Source organism: Anopheles gambiae, chromosome 3 (genome assembly GCF_943734735.2).
Source record: "Anopheles gambiae chromosome 3, idAnoGambNW_F1_1, whole genome shotgun sequence".
NCBI lineage: Eukaryota > Metazoa > Arthropoda > Insecta > Diptera > Culicidae > Anopheles > Anopheles gambiae.
The window spans coordinates 70,524,593-70,536,921 of NC_064602.1; the positions used below are offsets into that span (position 1 = coordinate 70,524,593).

Consider the following 12,329-nt stretch of genomic DNA (forward strand, 5'->3'; position numbering starts at 1 on the left):
CAAGAGAAGGTTTCCCAGTTCCTGACTGAATGACATAGAGGACCTACAAAGCTTAACACATTTTGCTAAGCATCCTATTACCAATCAGATACTCAAATGATGCTCTTATTTATCTGGCCATCTCTTCTCTAATGGCCAAAAACCCCAACAAAAAGACCCATCCCTTTGAAATTATGTATACTTCTCCAGGAATCCTTATCCTACCAGCGGTTGCACTGCTTCACACTTCATCTTCGACCAGTCTGTGTGTGTGTGTTGTGACAATCAGCTTTTGCCTAACTCCCCACTCGATGATGATCCCATTCTCCCCAAGAAAAGAATGGAAAAAAAACCACAAACCACATGGCGCTTCTGCACATGTTGGAGCATTTTCCAACACATAATTTCTGTACGATGTCGATGTGTTCAAAAGGGAGGGGAGAGGAAGACACCGGAAAGGCAAATCGGCAAATGGCGTCCTTGTTGTCGCATGCATCTTTTGGCCCAGAGTGCTGTCTCTACCCTCAGCCGAGTCCTCAGACCACTAGGCATCAGTATGAGGTTGAATGGAAGTGACACATGAAACATTTCCATATTTCATCCCTCGCACATCCAGTGCTCCCCCCCTGGAAAAGCCCATCCCAGCAATCGTTGCAAAGAAACGACACCCAAAAAGTAAAAGAGGAAAAGGCACCCACCAGCTAACACCCCGGAGGGCAACCACACACCACACGCACACCCAACTGGTTGAGTTGGTCGGTCGAGGGAAGGCCAGTTGTGTATTGAGAGCATAAATAAAATAAATAAAATTATTATGCAGGCGAATATTTGATGTTTTGATGCTGTCGAACCTATCCGCCGGTTAAACGGGACCCGGCCAGCACCGTATCGACCACCCATCCCACCCAGACTCCGGCCACAAAGAAGAGAAGAACCCCCCAGGTTTCGGGACGGTTGTTTGGTTTTGAATATTAAATGGCCGTCCGGTGCTATTACCCGTGCAACGTGAAGTTTTTCACTTTTTAACTTCCGTGACCAACCCGGGAGAAGCTGTTTTTTTCAGGGCAGAGCAGCCGCTTTGTTCCATAACAGTTTAGCTAAAGGTTTTCCTGTTTCTTTTTGTTTTGCCTGTGTATAAGCATCAAATGAAATTAAAAACTGGATGCAGTTGTAATATTTTCCGACGTGTCAGTCGTGCGACATGGTTTCCGCTAAAACAGATCTACCTGAACAATTAGCAGCAGAATAGACAGAAACAGAGAGAGAGAGACAGAGAAAAAACGGCAGACCAATTAAATCATTGGCTGACAGTTTATTTTGTAAATGAATTGTGGCCGTTGGAAATTGAACAGATAAACTGTGTACGGAACGTGATGGATGAATATTTCATTTTTGACATACAGGGAGCTAAAATAACAAACAGGCAGTCGTACACAAAAGAGATAGTTGTAAGTTTGTGTTCGAATCGGTAATAAAATATGGACAACTATTTTCCGAAGGCTTTTGGGTAGGCTCAATGGTTCCATGGACAGACTAACCGACTTTCACAAGGTCCGCATTAGCTAGAACCTGGACCGGACCTAGATGAGAGGCTGATTTTATCAATGAAGAGATTGTACCTGATTATTTACAACATCTCTGCTTTTTCCAGACTTGTGTGTTTATGACAGCTTCTGCATAGTTTTCAGATATTCTAGGCAGCAAGCAAATGCATGTTCAAGGTAAGGTTGCAAAGTGAGATTCTCTTGTAAATTCCCTTCTTAAAAATGTGATCTTCTCACTCTAGATGAGATGCTAAGATCTGTTAGAAACATTTAACCACATCTCATTGCATCTGATGTCTATAGACTCATGGATGGTATCGGAAGAGCAAAGAATATTTAATAAATCTTGAAGCTCGCTTTAGAATACTAGAATACAGGCGGTTCCCGAGATACACGGTACCTCTTATACGCGGATTCGGAGATACGCCGTTTTCTCGATTTTGAAAGTTCTTTGAGCAAATTGTACTGATTTGAAATTGTCCATTGTCAAATGCCAAATAATTTCCGTATTGATCGAATGTTAAAAACCATTTCAAAAGATTTAAAACTGTTTAGTTCAGAATCATATCAAATAATTAATTTGGGGGCTAAAATCACCCCCTACTTGCAAAATTACACGAAGATAAGTGATATTTTGGCTGGAAATCACGAGATTCGACTTACGCGGAAATTCGAGATACGCGGTCTTTTGGGGTCGTTTTCGATCCCCATTAACCGTTTATCTCGGGGACCGCCTGCATTGTCCTTTAGTGTTGCAGTGAAGTAGTTTGGAGCTATTTCTATACTCCTCTATAATAACCATTCAGTAATCGCTCGATCCAAAATACAGAATTTCCTTTCCCGATGTTGATTTGAATTGAATGGAATCGAAAATTTCAATTTATTAATAAATAGTTAGTATACAGTTAGTATACAGTTAAATCTCTCTAAGGCAAATCTTCAAGGGACCGTCAGCTTAGAGAGATATTCATGTTTAGGAAAAGTAACATAGATGTTGCCATGAAGTATCTAAAAATCCACGGGAAAAGCATGGTATCCTTCGAACATGTTTTGTGAATGGCAGCCCAAAAACTCATCTGAGATAATTTCAGCTGCCAAATCGCATATGCAGCTTGAAGAGTATTCGCCTTAGGGAGACATTCATCTTGAAGAGACGTAAAATGTATGGAATATGCCGAGTCAAAATGTTCATCATAAAGAAACAATTCATCTTGAAGATACTTCATCTTAGAGATATTTCACTGTATATTCCACGAGATACAGCGCACAGCACTTTCACACAACGTCCATATGTGTGACTACCTTGAGGCTTGACACGTAAGATTTTGAAATGGATTGCTATATAGCCTCAGTATGGCTTTTTAAAATTATAACTAATTATAACTAACCAACTCTTGTACAGCAGGCTTCCTCATCTACAGCCATAGTGTAGAATTCCTCAAACAATTCCTCATGTCTGATGGTGCATTTACAATCATTCTCAAAATTATATTCAACGTGATTTGTATTTAATGCAAATGTATTGTAGCGCAATTTCCCCATACAAATATAGCATTTTTTAATATGTTTATTTTCTTTGGGAGTTTCTACTACTTCTCCAACAGAAAGATTTTGTTTCACAACTAATTCCCACCAAGACATTATTGTATACGTCCATACAATGATGGTTGCGAAGTCCAATAAACTTCATAAAACGTTCACGTAACACTTTAAATGAATCCTTTTTTGTCTATTACACTTAACGAAACGATGAAGACACAGGTTTTCAAGAGCTCAGTAAAATCACTACAGTGCACACTCGCCAGTGAAAGAAACAATCGCACTACACAAAACACTCCATTGCTTCCAATGACACCCAGAGCCTGTTGGGTGCGACCTTTCGACCGATTGAGAAGCTTTCCTCTTTCGATGCATTTTTCTTTGCATCAGTAACGGGCAAACGCTGAAAACAGGACACTATATACTTCAGCAAACACACTTTCAGCGTTCTTTTCACCAACTGCAGCACGAGCGAACTCGTGCAAAAATATCGTTCTAGCCCCTCTCTCTGTACACTTTATTCTTCTGAAGTTGTCTGAAGCTTATTGTTCTATAAATAATGTAAATACTCGAGAGATACTCGAGCAAAACCACCACGCGCCAACCAGCCAGCCAAGTTCGCAGTCCCACTTTCACAGCCAGGATGTGAAAAGCCGGAAACTCGCCAAAGGGACATCACTACGACAGCAAACGGCACAAGATCAAACCCGATATCTGAACACTAGGAACGGAACCAGCGTAAGAATAGTAGCGTCGGTTTGCCGACGCAATCACTATTTTCGTGATGTGGGCGCGAAAACGCCATGGAGAGACATTAATAATGCATCGACTAATATTCTTTTGTTTCGTTTTGCACATTTACGAACAGTTTTTTCCTCTCTGGTGTTTGTGTTTTGCTTGTGCTTCTCCTTCTCCTAACTAGGGAATAATGTTGGAGGTTTTCCCTTTTTTCACTCCCACATCTTGGAAACCCCAAAAATTACGCTTCCTTTGAATGTACGGCTCGATTCGCCAAAAGACAAACACAAACCAGAGATAGAGAGAGAGAGAGAAGCTGAACGGTTGCTGGGGCCAAATAACTTTTCCGTTCGTTTTTCCGCGCTACTACGCTTTCAAAGAAGAAGGAAAATGAGTTTCCTGCAATGTTTCAACGGCAAACACCAAAGGTGTGGGAAAAGAAGCTAGGTGCACGAAAAGAATGTTCGGTGCGAAATAGTGGTAGTTGCCTTTTACCTTCTTGTTTCACCTTTCTTCTCTTGTGACGGCCAAGCGCAACCATGGAAAACGCAAGGAGGAAAAAATATTCTACTCCAACGATAAGCGATTGTGTCTATGTATGTCGAAGTTTATTCTCGTAAATGAAAAGCTTTTGTACCGCGTGCCCCGTTGTGTACACATCATATCACCTCGTCCCGTAAAGTGTTTGCCAGAAACAACTACTGCCGAAATGATATAAATAACATCGAGCATCGGTGCTAGTGGCAAAAGCGGGTGATGCTTTCCCACAAGTCATGCCGAGAGTGTACGGCGTCGTGTTGGAAGACTACGGTGTTGCCATTTATCAACAAACGAATGAAAAAAATGGACTAAGACAGCGCACCACTTTGCCATATTAAAATATGGTCACCCCATGCCAGTCTCTGGATTGAGCTTTCGTTGAGGGAATTTTGCACAGGCCTAAAAGCTAGATGCTAAGCGCGAGAGACGGAGTCCTCAGGGAATTGTAAACACAATAGCGAGCACGGACAAGTGATGCATTCAGTCTTGTCTAATTTGATCATCCGTCCAGCGTTTTTATCCCTCCTGACAACATCTGTGTAACTAAATAAAGCGCGATATGGTGCAAACTTTGACCTAGTAAGCAGGAAGGAAATATCTTATTACCTGGATGTTTCCAAGCTGCGACATTAATTATTTTTAAACGAATTTTATTGGATTGACGTAAAAGATTGCTGCACATTTCTCATACATTCCATAAAAACATTCAAATAAATCAATCAATTGTTTTACCAGTAGCATAGAAAGGTTTGTTCTCTCCAATACCCAGATTATCTCATTTCTTCCCAGTGTCCATGTCAATCAAACAGTCAATCAAAAGAAACCCATTCTTGTATGGAAAATGAAAACTTATGCTTATGCATTGGAGGATAATTTATCTAAAATTGTAGACAAAAAACTAGTTTGAAGAACGTATTGGATTCAAAAACTAAAAATATGAATTTATCTTTTACATACACAAAACACTATAAAAAAGAATTCAGCGATAAGCATTTATATGTATATCGTTGATGAAGAAATTCAATAATTTGTATATGTGGTATTTGTTTAACGTTTTATACTTTTCGGCCCCATTCCGAAGCAAACAAACGCAACGTGTGCATTAAAATGTGCCACATTTGAATTAAACCGCCAAAACGGAAAATCTCTGCAGTTTATATTTTGACATGTAGATGGCGCTATGTGCTTCCCCTGTTTGTATGCAATTCGCAATACTTGTACGCTTTCGGAGCACGTTCGCAGAGCACTGGAAGGGCTACACTAAATTTAAATTTTGTCTTTGATAGTATGTTTCTTAAATATTCTAATATTTTTCAGCATTAAAAGAGTTGTCTTAATTTGACCTGACATCCAAGAAAGCCTTTTATCTGCTTCTTTCACTTCGTACCCAGATTGAGTTGCTTGAGTTTGCTGTTATTCGTACTGCTATTTAAAAATAAATTAGTACATTGGAGTAGTAGATCGAAGACCACTTCCGCCAAAGTTCTTCAATAATAAGTGTTATAAGTATCAGTCTGTAAAGCTAAAATATTTACTGATGTTGTAAAAAAAAACATTCAACTGTTGAAATGAAAGTCATTCTGACAGTTTATTTTACATGGGATACTTCCCTCTAACTATTCAAATATCTGATATTCTGAATTAACTTGTATGTGAATTAGAGTTCAGAAGATTTCAACAAAACCTGATCAATTAAATAAACATTTAATCATCATTCTGTAGTTCGATAAGCTGCCATCGCTGTATGGTAAATCTTATAACGGAATTTGACAAAAATACTTCATAGAGTTAATATATAACAAGAGCTGAATATAACTTTGAATTATCAATAAAAGAAGTGTTGCAGACAAATTGATTGTTAAATTAAACAATGGTGCGATGAAGTTATTTAAAAAATATTTTTAGAAACGATCTCCTGACCTGTCCTAGCATGAAGTAATTTGTATAATAAATACATCAAACACTCCGAAACTTTCCCACCAGCAGCCTATCCAAACAAATTCCAACTATTTGCAAAGTACTTTCGTTCCAACTCTACGGACGGCGGGGTGTCCTTAGAGAGGTGAAATTCGAAAACCTATGCGCCCATGCAACAATAAATAAAGCTTCCTGCACTTTGAACAACAACAACAAACATACCTGTTTCCGCAGCATTGTCCTGGCGCCCGCTTCCATCGGGTCCTTGCGTTCGAACCTCTCGAACTTGAAGCTGTTCGAGCGGTAGAGTTCGTTGTCCTCGCCGCGCCGATTGCGGCACAGCCTGCGAGTGATAATGTTGCCGCTGCTCTTAGGCCTGAAAAACGCGAGCACCAAGAACGGGCAAAAGCAGCGAAAAACGAGTGCATAAGAAAATAGAAAAAACACACACACAAAAGCTTACTCAGAGGAAACACGAAAGGCGTCGGGATGGAAAAAAGTAGGTCAACCTATTAAGGAAATTGCAGCCCCGTGGCTAGCAGCAAAGCGCTAGAAACAGACACCCATCCGGGAATGGGAGTAGGAACCGCAAATATCCTTTCCCGCCTGTTGTGGTTGGTCGGGAAGATACTATTCGGGGTTTATTTTTCGGGACAGACAAACATCACGCGAAAAGCGAAATCTCTTACCCGCACGGTTTGCACTGCGTCATGTGCAGGTCCCAGTTGAGGTTGAAGTTGAACATCTTCAACCGTGCCACGGCTCGTTGTCTGAGCGATTGTTCGTTGGACTGTTGCGCGATGGTGACCGATTGGCTGTTGCTCCGCCGGCCGCCCGATGAATGTCCTTTGTGGTGGCCTCCCGACCCGTGGCCACTTTGCGATGCGCTGTAAATGGAGAGACGATTGTTGGAATGCAATGATTTTGATTTGTTATTTTTATTGCACCATTGTTTGCTACATTAAAATGGGCTTTAGAGGTAAAAAATTACATGACAATTATAAGTCTTTATGGAAGCAAAATTCCACATAATGACATTCAAAAAGGAACTATACAGGCGGTCCCCGAGATACACGGTTAATGGGGACCGAAAACGCCCGCAAAATACCGCGTATCTCGAATTTCCGCGTAAGTCGAATCTCGTGATTTTCAGCTAAAATATCACAAATTTTCGTGTAATTTTGCAAGTAGGGGGTGGTTTTAGTCACTTTATGAATTATTTAATATGATTCTGACTGAATATAACTGTTTTAAACCTTTTGAAATAGTTTTTAACGTTCCATCGAAACGGAAATTATTTGGCAATTTACAATTGATGTGTCAAATCAGTACAATTTGCTCAAAGAATTGTAAAATTTAGAAAACCGCGTATCTCCGAATCCGCGTATGAGAGGTACCGTGTATCGGGGACCGCCTGTACTATGCTTAAGATCTTATCAGCAACGATCGGAAATCATCTCCAGTTTACCTATATACTTAAACTGAACTAAGTCCTTCCATTTCCTCTAGAGAGCACAAGTTTTATTGAAATATGAGGACAGAAATAAATCCTTATTCTTGGACATTCCCATACTACACAATGACAGTCAGCCTTGAAGAACACACCAGCCTGCAAGGCATAGACCATAATGTGATTGGTATCAATCATTGATCAATTTAGTCTAACCTCGGGTTAAGTGGCATCATCCTAGCATGTTCTGGACACAATAAAGCCTCTAAGAACTTTTTTCCATGCCTATAATACTATTGAGCACTCATACGTGTTCTATACATGGTAAATATCATATCAATAGAATTTTTATAGAAATCCATTTGAGTCCATTTTCAAGAAAATACAGCGTTAAAACGAGACATTTCGGGATCAAGCGCTATACAACCAACCCAGGCCTTAGAAACTCCAAGAGATCTGGTATGAGTTGGCACTAATATGACAATTTGATGTTCACTGTTTAGGACAGGGGTCTCCAAATGGATGATCTTTGGATTTAACCGGATGAATGTCAATGTTATATTAAAATGTTGACTTAATAGCGAAATATTTATTTTCACCTTTACAAAGTTATTGCGGATCACATTAAAGGCTCTCAAGGCCGCATTGGGTTCGCTTACCATAGTTTAGAGACCCCAAAATTTCAGGGCCGATCTCGTGGTACAATCGTCCACTAGTAAGACTTAAAAACATACTCGTAATGGGTTCAAGCCCCGAATGGATCGTGTCCCCAAACACATTATCCTGCTATGGTAGTATGTAGGCACTAAAAGCCAAACCCATTAGTGGTACAGAGGCGGCAGGCATTGTCCGACGACGGTTGTGTTGTGCCAATGAAGAAGAAAATTCAGAAACAGACAAAAGTTTCATATTTCAGGATATTTAGATTAATCTATGTTGCGAGAGAACTCAGAATTATGGATATGGTATGGATGTTCTTCCAGAATAAAAGTCATTGAGATGAATTGAAGAATTTGTAAATATTAATGAACAATGATTTGCTGTACTTAAGATGAGCATCCACAAGCATGAGATCAATGTTTTGTAGAGGAGCTGTTGAATGTATAGGCTACTGTACTCTTCGTAAATATCAAATGAAATGAATGTCTTCTTCTTATTTTTACAAACGTACATAGATGAAATACTTGTATAGGGGCCTAAATAAGGCATTACTTAACAACAGTTTGTTTTACAGGATTTTACAGCAGTTTCTAATTTAATTAATAACGTTTGCCATTAATCTCAACATCCCTGATTTCGATGTCAATCTTTTCCAAGGCTTGAAAGAGACTTGGACGAAATGGTCGTCTCATAATAGACAGGTCCAAGGAAAGGTCTCATGTTAAACTTCTAGTCATACCAAGTCTTCTTTAGTTGAATTTAACTTGAATGAAGGTGGGTTAGAAGTATCCTTAAACGTTTAATCAAGTTTTTCTTAGTCTTAAATCTTAATGTATGACATAAGAGATCATCAACTTCTGTTTGTTATAGATTATTTTTTGTTGAAATCCAGTCTTGACTTAAACTTAACATAAAACCAACATTTATAGCTATATTTAGTAGGTTTTAGAAAAATTATTCTATTTCTATCTTCTTATAAATTCAAATAGAAATGATTAGCAATTTCAAATTGGAAACTTCATTACTCTACACTCCTCTCCCTCAATGATTCATCCTGCTGTCAGAAAGATCAATGATTCTTTGGAAAAAAGACTGTTGATTCACCGCCTACTCGGTACGAACTTCGGCCAAGCGTACGTCATGAAAAATGCAAACCCCCCTCCCTCCCCTCCCCTTCTCTTTTACTTACCCTTCCCTGCTGGGGCGACTGCGGCGCCGCCGGCGTCGCCGCTTTTCCGACGAGGCCGTGCTCGCCTGCGGCACCACCACCGACCGGCGCCTTTGCACGGCCACCACCTGTGACTCGCCGAAACCGGCCGAACTGGTCGTGTCGGTCGAATGGTGCGTCGGCCCACCGGCGGAAGGACCGGCCGAGGGACCTGCCGTGACGAGGGACGCAGCATTTGGTCCACCGCTTGCGCCACCACCGGCCGTTGCCGTCGCCTTCGATGAGGAGGATCGTAAAGTGAGGCCCTGATTGACTTTACGCCAAACCCGCTCCATCGTTCCTTGGACACGCGGAGGATTGTTTCCTAGGATACACAAACACACACACACACACACACACGGAGGAATTTCCCACAGGGACGAAGCACCGCTACTGTACGATGTTGCCCATCGTAGAAGGCGTGGGGCGTAGTAAAGAGGAACTTCACTTCAGCAGGTGTAAAGTGCGACTTGCAGTGTGGTAAGGTACATCCTTTCACCACTCGCTGGGGCCACAGAAAGGGGAACAGAGAGCTGCTATTTTTATTCAAGATTTTCACACGAAAGCTTTTCCGACCACTAATCGCTTGTGAAAATTTCCATTCAACATCACTCACTCATGTCACTCGAACCACACTTTCCACTCGGCGGATCACACCAGCGGCGAGGATACGTTCACACTTCCGCACTTTCTTTAACCACTCCGCTGGTTGACGACTCGCTATATGGGCGACAGGGCGACAGGGCCACCGTCCTGACTCTGCCTTCAAGGTGTCTCCATCACAGTGTATCCACAACTTAGATTCCTTCCTTATGCGACCCACAAAACCAGAAGACACAACTGGGTGTTGCTGTGCTATTGTTCCCGATCCAAACAAAGGACAACATTTACGGGAGTTTGGGATATATTCCAAGTTAAAAAAAGGCCTCACGCACAACTTACATCTCTATAGATGTACGTGATAAAACGGCTTTTGGCAAGATATTCCGTAACCTTCTTGATATTCACCGTCCCGATAAAAGGAACAGCTTCCGCGAGGACTATTCACCCACTAATTTGACACATCTCATTTCGCACATCCGCTCTCTCCCACGAAGGTTGCTTCGATCCGTTCACATTTAACACCAACATACACACACACAAACACTCACGCATACACGCAGTCACATTTCCATCATCCGCGGTTTTTGTTCCCACGGTTTTTTTTGTCTCACGCTATTCCGAACACTAATTTCCAAACACCGTCATCCGTCGGGGAAGAACATTTGATTTCAAGATTTTAGTACCCTCTCATTCTTTACTGCTTTGTATCAATTGGCTCTCTCTCTCTCTCGCTCGATCTCTTCTTTTTCTCTGATGTTGATGTGTACGGTTGATCGGTGGCTGTGGTGAACTCCCCAAAGAATATCCATGGCCTACTCTACCCACATCCATATGCTTGTCACACCACGAATAGCACTTCTTACATAGCAATGCTTCCGTTTTTTTCAGGAACTTTACCCCGATCGGCAGACACTGAATGCTCCAAATGGAGTACTGCAACCCAAGTTGTTAGAGGAAGGGTTGTTGGCAAAACAAATACACGGTGCACACACAACAAAAAACAACAACCACGGGGCCACCATACAGGACACAGGTACGGCTCACGAGGGAAAGCCCCAAACTGGGGAAACGTCACGAGGAAAATTTTTGACAATAATCAAATCCATTTTCCGCTCTTTCCAGAGAGCTGAAGGAGAGTGTGTTGCGGGAGAGAGAGAGCGCACCCACGAGAGAACATCCTCCAGCGGAGGAACATCTCGTGTTCTTTTGTGTTGTCTAATAAGGGATGCTTGATGACTAATTCTGTGTACTATCAGTGCGGAAAAAGGGGTGATGAACCTGTTTTCCATAATTTGCCATCACTAAGTAGACACAGAGATGTAGAGAGTGTCCAGTGGCCAACACTGGACAGTTTCCATTCTACAACTCAGAAAAACATGAACAACGTTCCTCCTCTCGCCAAGATTTTCCACATACAAGTGAAGAGAATTAGACTGTTAGTTCCCCCAATGGCAGGTCCCATGACTCACACGGTGGGTGGCCACAAACTCTCAGACTCCGAAACTCCGAACCGAACCGCTCTTCCTACACCATGTGATTCCAACGGCAGTGCGAGAGAGCGGAAGTGGAAAAGTGTGAGCAAGAGAGCAAAGCAGCAGCTGCCGTACAACGGCAGAGTTCGAGAGGAAAAACAACCACGTGTGTGTAGCCGACGACGCAACGGAAAAAATGCCACCACTTCCTTGGAAACCAGCCGCCGCCACCAGTCGCAGTAGCTCTTTTCGACCATCGCGTACCGGTACACGCAAGTAGTAGTACAGTATACGCCGGGAAGGGTGGTGTGCACGCAGCTGATGAGTGGGGAATAATAACAAAACAATTACGTTTGGGCGATGGGGGTGTGTTTAGTGTTGAGAGAATATTGTGTGGAGGAATCTCAATGTTTTCGGATATTAACAGCAGAAGTTTGAAGATTATTTTAATACATTGAAATTATTAGATATGGTAAATAATATTATATTAAAAACCCCTTTTTTTAGTGTTATAATAACAACAAATAAAAGCTTTGTATTAAATCCAAACACTGAAAGATAAAGAGAAAGTGATTATTGCACGTGCTCCAATCCGGAATCGATCTCGAGAGACTCTTTACGAGCCTGCGTAGCTATCCAATAGGCCACCGAGCTGAAACTAAGAGACGAATGTTAAAAGG

The 12,329-nt window shown here is 41.5% G+C and overlaps 1 protein-coding gene across 1 annotated transcript in view; it reads right to left on the reverse strand.

Moving 5' to 3' along the window:
* The window catches only part of LOC1271063 (uncharacterized), a 116,479-nt gene extending 105,234 nt beyond the window's left edge, over positions 1 to 11,245 (reverse strand). The window contains exons 1-3 of the mRNA XM_061661862.1: positions 9,557 to 11,245; positions 6,947 to 7,144; positions 6,480 to 6,633 (exon numbers count right to left, since the gene is read on the reverse strand). Of these exons, the coding sequence (XP_061517846.1) occupies positions 6,480 to 6,633; positions 6,947 to 7,144; positions 9,557 to 9,870 (666 nt within the window). The 5' untranslated portion in view covers positions 9,871 to 11,245. The remainder of the gene's footprint in view (positions 1 to 6,479; positions 6,634 to 6,946; positions 7,145 to 9,556) is intronic.
* Between the last annotated feature and the right edge of the window lie 1,084 nt (positions 11,246 to 12,329).